General features: G+C 38.4%; 1 protein-coding gene across 1 annotated transcript in view; it reads left to right on the forward strand.

Moving 5' to 3' along the window:
- LOC106130173 (uncharacterized) overlaps window positions 1-20,293 on the forward strand; it is a 68,658-nt gene extending 48,365 nt beyond the window's left edge. The window contains exons 2-9 of the mRNA XM_060945296.1: window positions 5,517-5,638; window positions 11,172-11,373; window positions 12,151-12,236; window positions 13,967-14,096; window positions 14,689-14,814; window positions 15,867-15,982; window positions 16,446-16,552; window positions 16,633-20,293. Of these exons, the coding sequence (XP_060801279.1) occupies window positions 5,517-5,638; window positions 11,172-11,373; window positions 12,151-12,236; window positions 13,967-14,096; window positions 14,689-14,814; window positions 15,867-15,982; window positions 16,446-16,552; window positions 16,633-18,098 (2,355 nt within the window). The 3' untranslated portion in view covers window positions 18,099-20,293. The remainder of the gene's footprint in view (window positions 1-5,516; window positions 5,639-11,171; window positions 11,374-12,150; window positions 12,237-13,966; window positions 14,097-14,688; window positions 14,815-15,866; window positions 15,983-16,445; window positions 16,553-16,632) is intronic.
- The last annotated feature ends 612 nt before the right edge of the window (window positions 20,294-20,905 follow it).

Raw genomic sequence — 20,905 nt, forward strand, 5'->3', positions numbered from 1 at the left:
CATTTTTTTATTCCGTTCCACAAACGATTTTTTTTATAAAAGCATACTTAATTACTTTTATACTTGCAGTAGGTTGCGGAGGTTAAACAGAAATCGCGTTGTGTTAAAAACTGACTTTCCTCAAAGCAGGATTATAGACGAATATTAAGCACCTCTTCAAAGAGGTGAGAACGCAAAGTACGCAGGAAGATGATTACGACTTGCAGTTGAATTATGCAATTATTTATTGTAATAAATTGACAGTTATATCAACTATTTCAATTATGACTACACAGATAGTTTCTTATAATTCTTTATATCAATTGGTGAACCACATGAAGCTAATCTTGAATCCTCAGTCATCGACTCCTAACTGCATATCCTCGAGGCGTGTGAAATGCGCGATAGCATCTCGCCGGTCCATATTCGGCCGGCCGGGGTCAGAGTGGACCCCTATTATGTCGGGCGGCGGTTAAATGTGCAATTATGGAAATTTCAGGGTTCCTGCCGGGAGCCCTCTGTGTTTATCTTGTCACGGACTGGGATTTTACTAAAGAGGAAGTACAGTTAAGTTTGCAAAGAAAGATCTAAGTGAGATTAACACAGATTTAAATTATATTAATGATGGCGTGTAACTGCGTGACAGGCACATATTTTTGCTACTTTGAGGATGAATATGATCGTTTGATCATGTTTTGGTAAAATTCATAGAATTCAAATGAATATAAGGCTAATTAAATTGATTTCAGTGTTTAAGCCTTAAATGACCTTTTTGCTACACTAAGGTACTTCATGTGCAGCATTTGGGTAGTTCTGACAACGTCAAAAGGTGATTCATTATTTGATTAAGGCCACAACTGTTCACCTAATTGCATTTTTTAAATTAAAATCGAATATTTGAATCGAGTAAATCTGTAAGATTATAGTGAAGCGTCGTCGTACGTCCAGCAAAAAGTCAGTATAATTCTGAGCCATTTCATTCTTCCACTTATGACAACTTCCGAATATATACAGTGCTATTTATGATGAATTGTCTTTATCTGATCTGATATGATATCCCTCAAAAAATGTTTTCTCGGTGATAAAGTAAAATCTAATCATTTGTCGTATGTATCAGCATCATCTAGTCGACTAATCCAGAAGAACTTTAATATTAAGATAATATAGACATATAAGTACTTACCGAGCAAATTAATTAAATATGAGTGGATGCTTGAAATATTTTATTGTATTGTATGAACGCAAAATTAATATATGCTTTGGTCACACTTTCAAAAGTAGGCGGATCCCGAGCCCCGAAACACTTCTGTGGACGGTGACGTCATCAGTAAGAATAGATTAAGGTATGTTCTTTCTATTTTCATGGAGGCCAAAAAGGAAACAACATGGTTTACTTAAAAAAATATAACCATTACATGAAATCAATGATGATAGTCGTAAAAAGTATGCTCATAATTATGCTTTACATGAGAATGACATTGAACCAATTAAAGAGCGAAATTCCAGTACCTATGGCGATCAAATTACATCTTAATTACTGAAGATTCATGACGTTATCACATTCCAAACCGTATATTTCAGAGAAAGTAAATTACAGCTGAATAGCAACACCACAATCAAATGTCATTATTCAAACTCATTAACATATAGATTGTATTTACTTTGTCAAACTACCGTGCTTTCTTTTTACTATCTATGTTTCTGTACTGTGGGTCTATAAGTGGCTTGAATGGATTTTACTTTATCTTTCGGATTTTTTGCACAACAAGTAGATACATAAATTTCCAGAGGTATATAACTATGTCAAATTGCTTGTCATTGGAAGTGCAAACTACTCAAGGAAAGTTGTTTTTTTTAATTCAGCAAAAATGATAATGAATTGGTATTAGGCGTTGTATTGCCTGAGAGCAACAAAGGGTGTTGTTGAATTTGACTCGTTGATTTTTAGCAAATCATGTGAAAATTCTTAATTTCTAGATGGTGAGTGCAAACGTTAGAGTGAAGACTCCGTCGTCATTTGCTGACGGGGCGTCATCGATTCGTTAGCCGTGTCAAGTGCTATTGGAACGTGGGTGTCAAGTGCAGTTAGCGAGTACAGTCAGCAAGAAACTGGAATGCTTGATTTTGCTTAATTTAAAAATCATTGAGAGTTGGTTAAGAACTGTTACAACACGAGTTTTTGAAAGTCTACAGTTGTTATATGAATCGAATATCATAACTTTTTTGCGTCAGCTTTATTGGTTTTCCGTACGATCGTATCTAGCCGTTATTAGTTGATATTAAATGTACATTTTAATTAATTTTCTACTTTCTTACTCCGAAATCATGATGAATTTTTAGCGAACTCCGAGAACAGTTTTAAGAATGTAACTGTGATAGTAAGTAAGATAATGCTGTTATCACCAATATTGAAAATATGTTCAATCTAAAAATACATTGTAATAAATAATTGTATTTGTAATTGATTATACAAAATTATTCAGTCGACGCCTGTGTCAGTCTCAGAAAGTCAAAAGTTTATCAAGTACAAACTTTTCCTGACCATAATTCATCGAAACTGGGAATGTTTGCGCATGGAATTAGGCAGAATCTTGTTTACTAAGCCGTGGGAGGCTGTGCATGCCGCCAACGCTTACCGAATAACGGGAGGGCCGTCTTTTAACACCTGATTGTACCTTCGAAAAGGTGTTATATATAGAGCATCTTGTTGTGGTCTCTTTTTACGGGATTCTTGCAGTTCTTGATGCTGATAATTAAGACTTAAGAATGGTCGAACACATATAAACACACTTAGAAACGTACTGAATTTAGAATTGCTTTCTTTGAATCTTCGTATAATATTGTCAATCTTGTCGAACATTTTCTTACCAGACAGTTGAACGAACCCTAAGCCGGCCTTAATCTCATCACTCAAATTCGAACTTGTATTACTCAAATCACCCCTCAAATCGATTTCCGTCTGCCGTAAGGGCTTTCCTCGCTGGCTTTGACACCTTTAATATAAATGGCGACTTAATGCGGGCCCTCCCTAGCAGTGACCCTCCTTCTAGATTGATGATTGTACGTTTACCAAAGAAATGTGAACACATCGTTATTTGGACTTGGGTACTTCGGAACTAAGGTTTTAAAAAGAATGAGTTGTTACTCTTAAAATTATCTACGTACATATGTACATATAATGATGTCCCTATTCCTTACGGGGTAGATAGGAAAAATTGAAAAGCCACGTACACCTGTATGGCTAAATGAAATTAGCCATTAGGCTAACTTTATTAATAACAATTCATTTTGGTTGATAAATAAATATACTAGGAAAATGTACTAAAGTTATATCACTATGAAAGTTGGGCATCCGCCCTCGGGACCCTTTTGCGGTTTTAGTATATTCAAGCAATATATCAAAGTCCCGAATCTTTCTCCTATTTCTAATCCCCGCAGGCTACGAGAGGGAATAGGGGAAAAGTTAATTTCTACAAACATTTATTAGAAACTAGCTCTCCGGGCAGCTTTCCTCCTTTGAAAATTTCGGGATGAAAATACTGATTCATTCCTACATATAATCACGTCTATATCCCTTGGTAGACAAAGCCAGCAGTCTTGAAAGTCTGATAGGCCACGTTCAGTTTTTAAAATTGGTGCCGGAAACCATACAGTACAAAAATAATTACTATGTTATTCCAGGTTACCCGTGTACCAAATTTCATCAAAATCATGACGCGTTTATAATATTCGTCGGATATAGGTACAAAGTTTAGAATGAGTGTGAAAAATAACAATAACCAATACGGTACACGATAGTTACCAATATATATTTTTATCTAGTTCATGTTTATTTTCTCGATATCTATATTCGAGTTAAACGCTGAATAAATAGATTAATTGCACAGAAACTTATTTATAGTCAGGAATGTTATCTGTTTAGTTAAAGCAATCAGACTGATAGCGAGAAACAATCTAAGGCATCGCTTTAACTGTGTTAATAGATGTCTGTGTATCATTATCGCAAATATTCCAAGGATGATAAGAAAGGACGATATACTGATATGTAATTACTTTCTAGCCATCGTATGCTAATGTGCATTTGATGTAATTATAAGAATTTTTTTACCTACTTATAAACTTCATGACTTATATATCCATAAATCTTATCGTTATCTATCCAAACTTTCTTGCAATTTACCATTTCATATTAGTGTTTCAATAGGAATGCCTTGACGTGAACGTAGAACTTAATATATAGAAGACCAGTTGTATACTGTTTATACGTCATACAAATGTATACTGGACTTTTTCTTTTCTCAAAATAAAAGTGTTTACTTCACCATGTAATCTGCTATGATCTAACGATCTTGCATGTAGAGAGTTATGAATGTGGGTGAAGCGAAAGGAGTATGCAGGGTTCGTGGCAAGTGTAAAGCTGTAGAGGCTTACCCCTTCGGGAAAGAGGCGTGATTTTATGTATTTTTATATGTATGTAATCTGTTACTTTCGTTCGCTGTTGACTGTACATTCATTAAATTAAGATACTAATCAATTCTGTATGAACCAACCGCGTACCAACACCTTCTTAGATCGGAATCTTGCTTTCCACGTAACACTTTCAAATGAAGCAATGGAATTCTAGCGAACTATTCTGAGGTTTTCCTCATGTGGCCGTAATCCGTATAACAGTTGTTGTGTAACCTTAATTCGCATATCTCGATCGTATGCATATGCATGGATTGTTAACTTAAGAGTCGCATTTTGACTAAAGTCTAAGATATTACTTGAATACTATTAAGAGTTGATTACGAACTCTAAATAGATATCATTTAGATAATGGTTTTTGTAATTGGGATGTTTGGGACCTCCCTATGGTGCATATGGTTGCCCAACTTCTCAAAACATATCGTCACCATAAATGCCTTCGGGGGCTCGACAAAGTTACCAAAAGTACTGTAGCTTACTGTACTAGGCTGTTTTTCTTCCCGCGAGGATTCTTCTTTCAGTTAAGCCGATAGGTTAACAACTTGTCACTCTCTCTCATGAATTCTATTATTAGCCGACGCAATTTCTTCATTGTGACTTGGCTCTGCCTATCCCATAAGGACGTGATATTTGTATATACGTGTGTATAATTATGTGGTATGTATCACAACACCAACCTATTAAGTGATATCAGTCAATCACGTAATCTGTCCGACTAGAAATCTAGAAATCCGATCTAGGCTGGAAGCCGCCTCGGTCTCGGCCCAGTTGCAGTCCACATGAACGCTCACATTGTTCGCTGTTAGGAAAATTTAAAACTGATTATGAAACTTATTTCATTATATAATTTCTCATCTATTTTTATATTTTCATCAGTTAATTAAAGAAAATTTGGGTTTAGGGGCAATGTCAGCCCCCAGACTTGGTTACTAAGTAGTTCTCACCTTGTAAATAATTATAAGTAAGACTGAAACAAAAGGATTGGCTTTCATATGCAACTACTGACAGATATGTCCATATACCTAAATTGTAGCAAATTTTTCTAATTAATATCTATCTTTTGTCCCCAGGTGACCCACAAAACGTCGAACAAAGTGATGGTGCTAAAGATGAACCAGCAGAGGGCGAACCGGCCCAACATGCTTCGGGAAGTACAACTCATGAACAAGCTCAAACATCCCAATATCCTCGGGTAAGTTGAGACATCTTGTTATCAAACTATATCAAAGAGGATACTAATTGACTATATCAAAACACTACCCAAAGTAGAGATTATAAATTTGGCGTGAAGGTTCCTGATATGTTCTAAGCGAGCACTAAACGACGATTTTCCGAAATTCCCACGGATAAGGAAATTAATGAGTTCTTCCAGATAACGCGGGCTGGTGTGTAAATATAATAATCAAATTACGCTCTATAGAAAGGTTAGGCAGAGATTACACCTTTCCACTTTGTGACAATTCATGCTTACTCTTTTTATTTTGCTTTCATGTTCATCACTCTTTATATTTGTGTGATTATTTTTTTTAACAAGTTTTTTGGGTTAGCGTACCTTTCACCAGGGCGTCCAAAGTCGTCGCTAACCTGATATTCTTTCTTTCGTATTGACATTATAACTGGGGAGTTAAAATTATTACCTGCACAATAAGTATATACGCATATTTAAAATTGTATCTTATAAGTCCATCACATCGCTCAAATTGTTTTGAGACCCGTGTGTAAAACGTACATTTGTCAACGCAAGCAGATACTATGTATTTGAAGGGAAAGCCTTTTTGACACTGACATTTATTTATTATTATTGTTTGGTGATATAACTATGTCAAAATATAGTCATGCCATTGTCATCAAGGTGAAAGATGATGCTGCATTCATATCAACTCATTAAGAAAATAAATTGGCAATAAATTTTACGACTTGGCCTGGCATGCCTTGGGAATGGTAAAACCACTTTATACAGATCTATAACTTATAGACTTCATAGCTAATCGCATTGTAATTGAAATTAAAAAAAGAAGTGGCGTTCTCGAGAAGAACAATGGAACTGGAATCATGAATAATAGTAAAAAAATAGAATGACGCTTTTGAATGCAAAACTCAGTCGAGATGAATGCCCGCAAAGTCAAGTTTTTACTAAACAATATTCAACAATACTCTTCTGTTTTGTCGCGTAAATGATTGGTAGGTAGTTACTTACTTGGTAATAATTTTCGCTTGTTCATTATTTATAAGTAATGACGTCAAAGAGTTGTCATGGTGGCGACCTGAACAATGACGGGTTATTTTTAACTTCAGTTCAAGACATTTTTGTCTAACAAGGTGATGAGAAAAATTCTAAATCTTCACACTTATTGCACCTTGACTCTCGTAATCTCTCGTTGTATCCAAGGTACGAAGTAAAATTCAAATTTTCATCATGTCCATAATTTTTATTATCACCACAACATTACTTGTTATAAAATAAAATCCGCTGATTTCATATTTGGCTTTGTTTAGACCAGATTTGTTCAGATTTTTTCTATATTAATCTAAAAATTCACCTTAGTTTATGCCATGATTCAGAAATACGTTTCTCCAATATGACAGCTTCATTTATTCAATATCACTAGCTCGCGATTGGTACGAATATTGCCGCATCACTGCAGTCAGACCGCATCGTAATCTCATTGCGGCCGTCACTTTAATCTCCTAACTGCCAGGTTAAACTTCACTTTCTGTAAAAGGAAAGATATATTTAACTACCTCGGAGTGACCACAGCATGATGAACGTGCATATGTAGATTTTATTTTATTTTTCCATCACTTGATCAGTACTTACTACTCAATTTTTTGTGCTGAAGAGTGTGTTGAATTCATGAATGCTAAAATGTTTAATATAAGTTTCTTGTTTACATCAAGTTAAAATACAGCTATTGACACGTCTGGTGATTTTTAACTGACTCTTAAAGTTATAAAAATGCGAAAGCAAAAAATTCATCGAGGCAAAATAAATATTGAAACAAAAATTTCACCTCTGCTAAAGGCGAATGGCAAATATTTGCATGATTCAGCCGGGTTCGCTACTGGGCTTGGGGCGGTGTTCAATCTACCTTTGTTTCAATATTAATAGTGGTCAGAATCAGTTCTTTATGAGGTCGTTGAGTTCATTTCAGGCCAAGGAAAATGTGGAGAATGTCTTGTTTAACCGTCAATACACGAATTGCTTTTCTTTAAAAAATAATTTTATATGAATGACAAACTGCAAGTCTTAACAGGAGTATAATTTCTTAAATTATACATAATATTGTCTGTGTGACCTTGAGCGTCGTTCATGAAGACATTGACATTAATTACACCATTAACATTGTCGCACATAACAAACGCTTCTTTAGTCTTGACCAAGTCTCTTACTTGTATTATTTGCATTGTTGTCCACTTGTTTTGTTCTCGAAGCTACTTTTACTCTCCCATACACGAAGTCACGTAATACGGAAGATTCTCGATGGTGGAACCTTTAAATGCCCAAATATAAAGCGTTATTAACAGGGAGGCACATGTTCATAACCTACCTTTGTCAAAGTACCAATGACTTTTCTGAGTACCAACATTACCTACATTAGTTTTTAGTGAACCAATGCTTTTACGATGAGCTAAAATATGGGTAAAACCTGCATATGATTCAATATAGATTAGGTTGTTCTGCAAAGGTTGCGGAGGTCAGACGGGAGTCGCTTCAAGTATAAATCTGACTTAGCCAATCCAGGATTGTGGACAAAAGCGCGTCCCGGGCTCTTTCCCAGAGAGGTGAAGATTTAACCGGGAATTACGCCAAGAGGAAAGTCACGGAGTTCCGTAACTATTGCATCACAATCAAATGTAACAATGGTACCTCAACTGTCCTGCATTTTTAATTTCCTGCTCTCTTATCGGATCTTAAAAACAAAGAAGCGTCTGTCGCTCGAATGAATGGTCTCATGTATTTTGCAATTTTTTTTGGCGGGTATCAGAGCTAAAATATTCTAAATACCTATTCTTAATATACTAAAGAAGGAACTGCTTGTGAAACTTACTTTATATACTGCAGTAATTTTTATTGGCTCGGACTGAATACAACTATAAGAGTTGGTTGAACTAAGTAGTACCGTTCTAGCCACAGGTAAATTAACCACTGCCACCATTTTATGTTAACTTGTAAAACAACGTGAAATGATTGCACTCGACACACAATTACCAAGACCTATTCGCCCTCATCCTAATTTAAACCATAATTAAACCTTGTTAGGCTACCTGCACGCTAGCGCATTAATTGTCGTCTAACAAGGCAATCGCCAGATATCTGCATCATCAAAGCGTGATGATTAAGTAGACTAAAGAACCTCTCCGATGTGTACGGTGTTTTTTTTATCTTTATGTTCTTGTATGAATTTATGGTCTACTCAACCAATCTTCGTGGATTTCGCGTTTGTATAATTAAAGAGTCTGGAGAAGGACATAGAGTATCTTTTATCCCTATAAATACTAACGGTCCCGTGTCGTTTACGATAAATCTGTATTCTTTTGTAGGTGAAGTAAAAACTAGTTTCCGAATATTAATACAGATCTAAGCCCATAACATCACATACCACGTATAAGTGTCAAGACTCGATGTTTTGTATCTGTAAAATCTAATGTACATTTAATATAGTAATTTTCACACGCGATTCTTTTATTTCTTTACATCTATCACGGCCTTGTCTTGTTGTAATTTAGAAAGGATTAAAATAATTAGCTAGTATTCAAATTCAGATCCAGTCGAGTTCAGATGCATTATTAATGCGGCTTAATTTATTTATAAACTGTTACATGGCTTTCAATGTCACTTTCAAATTATAATCTTCTTAATAAATTGAGCTAAACTGTAATAGATTGCATATTGCGATATTTCAAATATTAAGTATTGCATAAGTCAACTGTTACTTACTGACTTACGCTCAAATGCTGCTCGGACTTCTCACGTCTTAATATTTATTTTGATTTTAATGAAACGCACCTTGGTTGTATATCTTACAAAAATATGTTTGTTTTGTTATTAACCCTAGGTGAGTTGATAAGGAAGATATGTATATAAACTGACTTCGGTAGTTAAACACAAGTTATACTTCGATCGATTTTTGATTAAAACTTAATGATGGGGATTGGCGATGTATTTGATCAAGTTCCATTGAACGGCTAAGCGGCTACTACTGAGGGGCGAAAATTCTAAGGGGAAATACAAATTCTATTATACAGATCTAAGAGAAAGTTTGGATTATTATTTCATTAGTTTCAAGAAACTGTATGTTGGTGTGTGCAATGGTTCATTTAACAAGGACTTTTTCACATTCAAGAGTTATTTCTACCTCTCTTACACTATCATCAAAGCCTTCTTTCAATTGCATTCTCCATTTCTCTTAATCAGATAAAAAATACCCATGGAACAAGACTTGGGAAATTTCGAGACTAATTTAAAGAATAGAAACTAACGCTGCATATTGTTAGGTTCTTAAACTTTCGATGTAAATAATGTTTTATTTAATCTGAATAAGCAATCGAAGATTTTATTTTTCCTCCACAATATTTATCTTAACTCCACGCCACAAGTTCAGCTTAAATGATGAGTTATTTCATTTCACTTTCTCTGCAATCGAGATGTGATGGTTTATTTAAATGACCACGCAACGTCTTATTTTGTTTAATGTGTGGTTCTCTGCGTATCAATGTGTGACTAAAGAGCATTTGATGATTACCATCTGAATGTCATGCTTTATTTATGAGTAATTGTTGAGTTTCGTAAGTAATTTCTGTTCTCTCTTGATATTGATCTTTGGTTTTTTTTTAAGTTTTAATGATATGCTCGCAGAACATTAAGACTGTTTGTATTGTTTTATGGTAATTTTGAAGTTGTTATATTTTAGAAATACGGACTTTTATTATGGGTATAGGAATTCTAATTATATTGTTCATAAATATCAGTCAGTGATGAAGATTATGCGAACAAACATATTACCTTTGTCCTGTTGGCAAAATGCCGGTATCGCGACAAGAATTTGTAGAAGCTGGCGAACTTTTGTTTGCAACTCTTTGTAGAAGGACTATGTGTTGTTCAGAAACTCAATTAAAATCTATTTTCTAGTTTCCTTAGAGTTTGAATTTTCTCTTGTTCATAAAGCTAGGTGTTCATATTGCAATGGAAAGTTTGTAAGCTTTTCTTAGTTTAAAATACAAAAAAAATCGGCAAATTTTCTTGCTTTACACTTCACTAAAAACTCATAGCATAGTTTTATTGTAATTACTTTGGTCTGTTATAAATTAATAACCCTTAATAGGTATAAGTAATACTTACATACCTATCAAGTCTAATGATCATCTCGACGATGACTTAGATTGTCTGCAATAGAACCATTTTCAACACGAGGCTCCGAGCGGTGACTTTATTTTTATCCGTATTTTCCTCATATTATCCGCCTACAACCCGACTCACAACTTCTCTCTAAGATAATCCGAAAATATTTCTAACTTATTTATCGATATTGGATAGTCTCCAATCTCCATGCCCTTAACATCATACATAAATCACGCCTCTTTCCCGGACGGGTAGGCAGATACCACATCTTTCCACTTGTCACGATCCCTGCATACTTCCTTCACTTCATCCACAACGCCTTAATTTCACATTTCCAATATTCTTACAGTCTCAATTTTTCCTCATAACATCTTGTTCCTTACAGGTTTATGGGCGTGTGTGTCCACGAAGGTCAACTACACGCCTTGACTGAGTATATGGAGGGAGGTTCCCTGGAGCAAGTTATCTTGGGCCGCCCTCCGGAACCCCTGCCGCAATCGCTGAGGATATCTCTGGCTGCTGACGTGGCCGCGGGAATGGAGTACCTGCATTCACTTGGAGTCTTCCATAGGGACCTTACTGCTAAGGTTGGAAATGAAACTATACTATTAGATCTTAGTAGAGGCTACATAGAGCAAGATGACCACGGAACTCCTGCCGATGTCGCTGATGATATCAATGCTTTATATATGTGTTGAGTTTCCTTGGAGCATCTTGGGTCTAGAACCTGCAATCACTCAAGTCTTCCATAGAGGGTTTAAGCGCAAACGTCTCTTTTGCTGATTGTCTCTTTTGCTAAATGTAGCGCCAGAAACTCAAATCTGATTTTAAAGCAAACATGAGTTTGCTTTGAAAATCATATTTGAGTTTCAGTTCTTTAATTTTAATAAATGATTATTAAAATTAGAGTTATCATGATAACAAAATTTTGGTTTATAAACTTACTTTAGAGACGAGAGATATTCTGTGAATAAGGCATTTTACGACCAGAGCTCTCTGCTGAAGTGAGTAATGAAACAATACGCCCTAATCGAGTACATAAATGGGGGTCACGCTAAAGTGGCTTTGCGTAATCCAAACTCACCACTGCTAGATCGTGCGTGATTGTGGGCTTTTCGAGACTGTTGGCTCTGTCTACCCCGCTAGGGAAATAGACGTGACTATATGAAGGTACGTTGTTTGTAAGTCAAGCAACGTTCCTCCGCAATAAAAAGTCTTAATACTTTGATAATCAGGTGGTTCTAGATTTAACTTTGCTTATTCAAAGTTCTATTTCAACTTCGTTATAAATTACTAAATCTTTTCTGAGCATGCTTATTTGTTAAAATAGAATATTGAGTAAATATTAACGTGTTCGATTTCAGAATGTGTTATTAAGAAGACACGAGGAAGAAACGTATACGGCTGTCGTTGCGGACTTCGGTTTAGCGGCCAAGATCCCTCATCCTGTGTAAGTGTCAAACTGTCACATTAAATTTATAAATAAATATGTAACTTTACGTATAAATTTAATGTGACAGTGTTAAATTAACGTAACGTTAAAGAAAGTAATTTTTTTTTTTTACTCATGTCATGTAATTAATTTAGTTAGATAGGTTTGTATGTTAATAAAATTAAATCACTCTCAATACTTTCCAAAATCAGTTTAATAAGTTTATTTGTTGAGACAAGGCACTATTATTTAGAATAACCAATCATGACAACCAACAATCAAACTGAACTTTCAGTCTTTTCGAGACCGTTGGCTCTGTCTACCCCGTAAGGGATGAAGACATGATGTGTCTATGTACTCTTTAAAGTATCTTTTATACGCTCCCGCTTGTCTAACTTGCACGCAATTTCGCGTGACCATTATGATGATATATGGCGGCACGAGCGTTCTGACAGTCGAGATTATGCAAGGAATAACAAACATTCTATTAGGAAGATTGTTTATTTACTCAGCGACACGGTCGGATAAATGGTAGGTAGTTGAAATTCGAGATATGTTTACAGACCTTTGTTTTAGTAAATGTGTCGGTATTTATAAAACAAACCATTCTCAGCCAGTGACCGTTGAAGGACGATCGTCCCTTGATCAATATATTCTGTATCGTTTGAGCGCATTTGATGTGTTAATTCTTATTATTTATAGCGCAAAAGTACAATTGAAGCCAACTTTATAATATGTCTTTAGTGCCGTAAAAGGCGACAAAGATATAGGCTGAAAAACTTGGGATTCCTCTTGTAGGCGATGGAATAGCAACCTGTCACTATTTGAATCTCAATTCCATAACGTGGTCTTTAAGACTGTTGGCTCTGTCTACAACACAAGGGATATAAAAGTGATAATATGTATGTATTTATGTTTTAATATAGTTTAATAATTTTATCAACTTTAATTTCATGTTCATCAGGTATTCATTAGACAGAAGCAAAATTACTGAACGGGTTAAGCTTAGGTAAGTGCCGTATGGTTCCCGGCACCAATAAAAAAGAAAAGGATCCATCTCGTTCCCATGGATGTCATAAAAGGCGACTGAGGGATAGGCTTCTAAACTTGGGATTCTTTTAGGCGATGGGCTAGCAACATGTCACTATTTGAATCTCAATTCTATCATTAAGCCAAACAGCTGAACGTGACCTATCAGTCTTTACAAGACTGTTGGCTCTGCCTATCCCGCAAGGGGTATCATCACGTAAGCACCCGCAATAGTGCCGTACATTCTACACACACATAAATATACAACGTGTATTCTTTAATTTTCTTAATCAGGTATATAATTACAAGCAGTCTTATGTACAAGTTCATGAGTCGCGAATTTGATAACACTGTAGTACCATAGTAGTCACTGCATACTCTAGAATTATATGAATTAACCTATATTTGACGGCTTCTGTGGCGCAGCGGTAGTACGCTTGTCTGTGACACAGGATGATGAGAAAAGAACTTTTCTGATTGTTTTTATATTTATATAGGTATTTATTATAAAATATAGTATCGTTGAGTTAGTATTTCGTAACACAAGTCTCGAACTTACTTCGAGGCTAACTCAATCTGTGTAATTTGTCCCGTATATATTTATTTATTTATATTTATTTCATAAGTAATATTGTAGGCATAGGTTCGGTACCTTTTAAAGAAGTTTTTCTGAAGGCTTTGTTCTTCTTTTTTATATGACATTTTATAAATTTTTCCAGCAACGGTTACCGGTTACCTAGCGTGGGTTCGCCGTGGTGGATGTCCCCGGAATGCCTGCGCGGGCGTTGGTACGACCACCGGTCTGACATCTTCTCATACGGCATCATATTGTGCCAACTCATCGCCAGGGTTAGTATCAGTAGTTATTGGAATAAGAATAATTTCTCTTATTTCACTCAATTTACACAGAGTGTATAATACATGCCATTCTTCATCCTGGCGTTCGTCCCAGTCTCTAGAAACGAGCTTGGGATCCTTATAATCTTAGATCCTCCTTATAATTTTCAACACGAAGCGACTTGCAACTGTCCGTAATAACGCTTGCAGGGGTACCTAGCCCATATTGGTCTTCTTCTTACTCCGGGTAAAAATCCCGGTAACATCCTCACCACTCTGGAGAGGAGCCCGGGGTAAGAGTTTGATCGTGGATCCTGGATTGGGTGTTGCCTGTATGTTGTAGGTTTCCTGACGATGTTTCCCTCACCCTAAGAGCATCGGTTGGAACTCAACCTAATATGCATAACTCAGAAAAGTCATTGGTGCAGCCAATTACTTTTTCTGAGTAGGATTTGAACGCTGTGGGGGCACACACGCATTTCTTGTGCATTTTATTGTGGCACCTTAACCGTTCGAACACCGAGCTCTTTAACATATTATTACTTTGTAACATCCAATTTCAAACGGGCACTGAAACGATTCAATTATAAATTGTACAATGCAGGTTGACGCCGACCCGGACGTGCTGCCGCGCACGGACAACTTCGGCCTCAACTACATGGCGTTCGTGGAGCTCTGCGACGAGACCACCGTCCCCGACTTCTTGCGACTCGCATTCAATTGCTGCATCGTGAGTATACATACGTACATACATATAATCACGTCTATATCCCTTGCGGGGTAGACGGAGCCAACAGTCTTGTAAAGACTGATAGGCCACGTTCAGCTATTTGGCTTTAGGATAGAATTGAGATTCAAATAGTGACAGGTTGTTAGCCCATCGTCTAAAAAATAATCTCAAGTATGTAAGCCGATCCCTTAGTCGCCTTTTACGACATCCATGGGAAAGAGATGGAGTGGTCCCATTCTTTTTTGTATTGGTGCCGGGAACCACACGGCATCATCATCGTGAGTATCCACCAAATTATTCACTTATTTTATACCGTGTCACATTCGATCAACGATAATATAGATTTACCATTTTATACGTAATTTTTATAGATATGTACCATCGAAAATAAAACTTATTTTTGCAATCAAACACACAAACCCTTCTCGTTCACAATGAAAAGGGTTTTATAATTGAAGATCGTGTGCCTTACTGTAATACATTATTATCTATTTTTGAACGGATGGACGAATTTGTTTGGAACATTTTATTGGGATTGTACATCGATGCTTGTGACTTGTCATCATTTGGGGGGTTGCCCGGTTTTCATATACCTCTTGTGACAGGTGACAAATGCGTACAATATGTCTGTCTTTTTCGCACTTACTCGTACGCCATAGATACAGGTAATGCCATTCTTCTGTCTCTATGACAGATCAAGTTATATTTCAACAACTATATATAATTGTGTTGCTTCAAAGCCCAGGTTAGGAATAGCTAACAAAACTGATTAGGTAGACTGCGTTCTGACCGCCAACCAAAAAACAAGCCTAGCAAGTCACGCGCGATGCCGTTTTTATCGCGCGAAAAACTATCGCTGTCCCGTTACACGTCATAATATGATGCGAAACGGCGATAGTCCTTCGCTCGTTAAAAACTGTTTTCAGATTTTAGCTTTTATTTTTTCCTTTTTGACGTCCTCGGATAGATTTGCAAAGGTTTTCAACTCCGTCTCCTTCCGACAGAGTTGAGAACCATAATATTATATTTTCTCATGTATTACCGTGTCACAGTACGAGCCCAAGGCGCGTCCACTATTCCCGGAAATAGTGAGCAAGCTCGCCGAAGTGAAGGAGGGGCTGGACGAGGCTGCATGGGGATGCCACACGCCGAACAACACGCACGAGAGGTGAGCATTTTTTAAATTAGATCAAACATTACTTACAGTTAAAGTCACTGCTGTTCCTAATTGAATTACACTGCAGACTTTTGAATTAATTGCAGAATATTGGAAAATATATGTTGGTCACAGAGAGCTCAGTCCTTTTGAGTTATTAATTTAGGGGCTTAACATCATCGGCTACTACCCCTTCGAGATGAATACCCTTCTCATAGTAGTTCACCTGAAAAGAAGAGAAGAGGCAGGGATACCAACCACTACGACAATTTCTTTCTATAAATTCTTAAAATGTTATGATTGGAATGAGAGCTGTAAAATTCATATTTCTATGTCGCTCCTACCTACATCATAATAGTCATATGTCTGTCTTGCTGTCATTCCAATCAAGTTTTGTTTTGAGAGGGTAGTTTTATTTGTTTATTTATTTTCTTTGACAACAACGTTGCCAATGCTGATGATATTTGTGTTCCAGCGAGGAGGAGTCGTCGGGCCCGCGCTCGTGCCCCGGCCTGCTGGGCTGGCGGCGGCCGCACCGGTACCGCTCCGAGGGCAGTCCGCGCAACGCCATACACGATCCACGTCAGTTCTCACTCGCATTTCATTAGTAGTCACAACTTCAAGGCGATGATCTCTAGTAACGTGCCCGTCCTCTGTTACAGTACAGCACCGGCGCTCGCTGTCGGAGCTGGAGTGGGTGTCGGCGGGCGCGGGCGCGGGCGTGGCGGCGCCGCACCGCTCCGCGTCCGCGCTGGGCGGCGCCGGCGCCGCGCGCCCCGCGCCGCCGCGCCTGGCGCGCCTGCACCGCCTGGCGCACATCATGCTGCTGCGGGACGCGCACGCCGCGCCGCACCCCGCGCGCCGCCCGCTGCACAGCTTCCGCGGCGTCAAGAAGATCCTCCCGCCGCACTCCCGCGCCGGCGCCTTCTCCTCCTGCGTGGAGCTGCCCTCGCCGCTCGTCCGCCTCGGCGACCCCTACCTCTCGGACGACGAGCCGCGCTGCGCCTCGCTGCCCTCCTCGCCGGGCCTCAGCCGCCGCAACAGCGTGGAGCGCGCCGACCCCGCGCCGCCCGCGCCGCGCCCCGGCAACGAGCTCCGCCGCCGCGGCTCCTGCGAGAGCGGCATCTTCTCCGTCGCCAACGAGGACTTCTGCCCGCGCCACCCCGCCGACTGCTGCTACGGCGCCATGTGCCCGTGCTCGCTGATGGGCTGCCACCGCTGCTGGTGGTGGCAGCGCGACGCCGCCTCCGACCGCTCGCTCGACGACGAGTTCGACGAGTCCAGCCGCGACACCGACGCCGACTCCGAGTGCGGCCGCGAGCGCGTGCGCATGTGCTCCGACTGCCTGCTCATCTACGACCGCATGTTCAACGCGCGGCCGGCGCGCCCGCGCCCCGCCGCGGCCGGCGCGGACGACTCGGCGGGCGGCACGCCGCTGGGCTCGCTGCGCGGCGCGGACGAGGCGGACGAGTCCCCGGGGCGCGCCTCGCCCTTCCTGTGCGGCCGCCTCGATGCCGCGCGCCCCGACTCGGACCCCGCCACGCCCGAGCCCGGGGAGCGCGTCAAGGAGTACCACGTGCTGACGCGCTGCTGCTGCGCCGGCCGCGCCAAGTGCCCCGGCGGCTGCGTCTCGCACGCGCCGCTCGACGAAGCCGAGCTAGGTTACGCGTTGCGCGGCCCGCTGGCGCCGCCGTTGTTGAGCGGCAAGAGGACGTCATCGGTATACACGGACAGCTCGGAGGATGTGGCGTCTCTGGCCGGCTCCGACAGCTTGTACTGCGACGACAGAATCCCGAGGCACGTCCGCTCGGCGCAGATCTCCAAGATAGTCGAATACTTCGAGAGGAAGGGCGCCGATTTCAAATGCGAAAGATCATTAAAGGGCCACTCGAGGTTTAAAATGAGCGGGAGCAAAATGGAGATGTTGCAATTCGGGAAGGGAAAAGAAGGGGAGCGGGCGGAGAAGGAATACTTTGTCGACGTGAAGCATCGCGGAGGAGTCGGGGCCAGCCGGTTGTGCGAGCTGGTGGACGACGGTTGCGGCAGAAAGTGCTTGGCGCAGCAGCGGCTGATGATCTGCGAGGGCGCCGTTAAGTCTAAACTACCACTTTTCGACAAGAAATCATAGCGAACGGGGGCCGGCCGTTCCCCCGGGGATGGCTGTGTGAACCAATCATAATTTCATTTTAAAAGAAATGTTCTGTTCGTGCTCTTCGATTTTTAAATTCACGACAGACTGATCCTCAGCTCTCTGGAGCGGATGTGCAATAAAGTGTTTTAAGGCGGCATGTGTCAAAAGATTCGTGACTTCCATAGTGTTACAGAAATATAGATATTTTTACCTATATAAATGCAAAGCAATAATCATATTTAAGACTCTTAAGTTCGATATTTTTATTTCGTTAATACAAATTTGTACTCGAGTTCATCGAAAGAAGAAAAGTGACTAGGTGATCATTGTCAGATTACGCATACAATGTGTATCCAAATTTAAATGGATTTTAATATCATTATTCCCCAATTTTTACTTTAAAACACATGTGTCCTATAACTTTTAATTGCATTGCAGTGTTAAAACTGCTTTGAATATAGGAACATGTGATTTCCATTTTGCCCGTCCCTTTATCAATCATTCGTACGCGAATGGGAAATAATTTGATAAGAGGACACACCAAAAATATATGACGGAATGTCACAGAAATATTAAAAAATATTTTTAATCGATCCCTTTTTGTCATATTAGTCATTAAAATCAAACATATTTAAGAATCACCAATAGATGTTATATTTACCACTAGTATTGTAAATTGATCCGTATTTACAATCAATATAAGGCTCGTGTCAGTAGAACACATTAAAATTTTGACGACAATATTATATCAAGTTAAACTTACTACAAACTGCTATTTGAAATTACACTCCAAATTCATTGATTTTGATATAAAAATTAAATTTAATACGAAACATTAAAATGTAGCGACTCTAATCCATTTTATTTATAACTACATAGTCAAAGCGCCAAAACTTTGAAATTTGGAATGAGATATTTAAATAGCATTATGTAGTTTAATTTTTCGACTGAAGAAACGGCATTTTATTGTTTTGAGAATGCGTCTATGCTATGCCAGTTAGCTAGTCAAAAAAAACACCGTCTATCGGTCTTTGTCGTTTGAGAAAGTTAAATTTTCACCCCGTTAAGAAAAAAAAACATACTATTGTCAGCAACACTTGGGTTAGCCTGGCAACACCGACGATCGCCTTTGCCTTTACCAATAGGTCGCCATTTTGCAGAGACAGGTTTGGCACAATTGAATAACGAAAACATTTTAGTATGGTATATATTCGGAATTATAATATTATTAACTACTTCAATTTATCGTTCAAAGTTTTTTGAAATGATTTAAAAGTAGCATATTTTTCTCAGTTAAGTTGGGTCTCTGAGCTATTCGAACCTTGATAAGCGATATGTCTTGTTCTACCTCTTTGTTTAGTTTAAGAGTCGGAGAGGGAGGTAGATAAGACAATATGCATCTTTAAAGTTAGTGAATTAGCCCCTTATTTTGTTTTTTTTTTTTTATATCGAACTTGTTCAAATCGACAGGGACTAATAGTCGAATAATTATAGTCGTAAAAAGACTAGCTATTAGGAAAGGTTGAAGTTAGTTCTGATTTTTGTAGCGGAAATGAGGAAGAGGTCTTTGAACAAGGCTTGTTAGTCCAGTTATAGTAAAGTAATTTTACGTCATTAATGTAAAAAGAGACGTCCTGTAAATATAATGAGATTAAAAAAAACTATAATTTATATACAGTATTATATTTAGTACTTGCCAGTTGATTTATTTAAGTGTACATAATGTTTCTTTTTAAATAAATATATGTTTCAATAGGTACTAGCGTCATAATATTTTTTTGTATTTCGGTATGAAAATAAGAACTGATGTTAATTATAGCTAATTATATAAGTAGTAAGTTATTGTCTATTACATAACTACCGTTAGACACCGTAATTTTAGCCGATAAATATTTGCCGTATTGTTTTTCTTTTTCTTAGTTTATGGTTAATTTTTATAGTTATTTATATCAAATAATCTGTCGGCCCGTCCGTTGTCGCATAGAAATGACGCGTTTTAATTCAAAGTAAGAAGTTAGTAAGGAAGTCACTTCATAAAAAAAATTAAGTGCAATTCTGATTTCAATGGAAAAAAAACGGTATAGAAAAACTAACCAGTACGAAAACAAAAACGCAACCAGTTTCAATTGTGTTACATTTGTTGTCCTTTCCCGTAAAATCTTTTTGAAGGATTCCATTTACTTCGAGCTAAGCGAAGCCGGTAATGGCGATGAAGTAACATTGAAGAAAAAAAATCATAGGAAAAATGTACAAACTTGTGTCAAATCAACCTTCTGGGGAATTTGTTATGTTTTTATGAGATAATTACACCAAAGACTAATAAGGACAGGATTTTGGATCAGAAATTTAATAGTTTCTTCGTCATCCTCATGCCGAGTTAGATCCTATAATAGGACGCCGACCCGGAAAATAATAAAATCATTGTTTTTATTTTTGTGGTACCTAATTAATTTCGTTTCATTACCATTGGAGCTAGTAGAAAGTGTCTTTCGTCACGGTTATATTTTTATTGATTTAGATATCAGACTTTGGTTGTTATATGAATGACAGTGATTATTTCGTCACCACAATGATCAGCTGATCGAGTTCCGCCATTTTCTTAGCGTTTTACCACAGGCCACAAACTAAACACAAGATAGGAATTCTCCAAGAAAATTTCTACAAGCATGACTATTAATTCTGCTTTGACCTCTTCTTACTTGGGCAAGACGGTTTAGATTAGATTTCTAATCTAATTGATATTCTATGAGCTGATAAAAGCTAGTATTCCCTTTAAACAACATCAGTGGCGTAACTGTAAGGAT

The sequence above is a fragment of the Amyelois transitella genome, chromosome 7, assembly GCF_032362555.1.
Source record: "Amyelois transitella isolate CPQ chromosome 7, ilAmyTran1.1, whole genome shotgun sequence".
Classification (NCBI taxonomy): Eukaryota; Metazoa; Arthropoda; class Insecta; order Lepidoptera; family Pyralidae; genus Amyelois; species Amyelois transitella.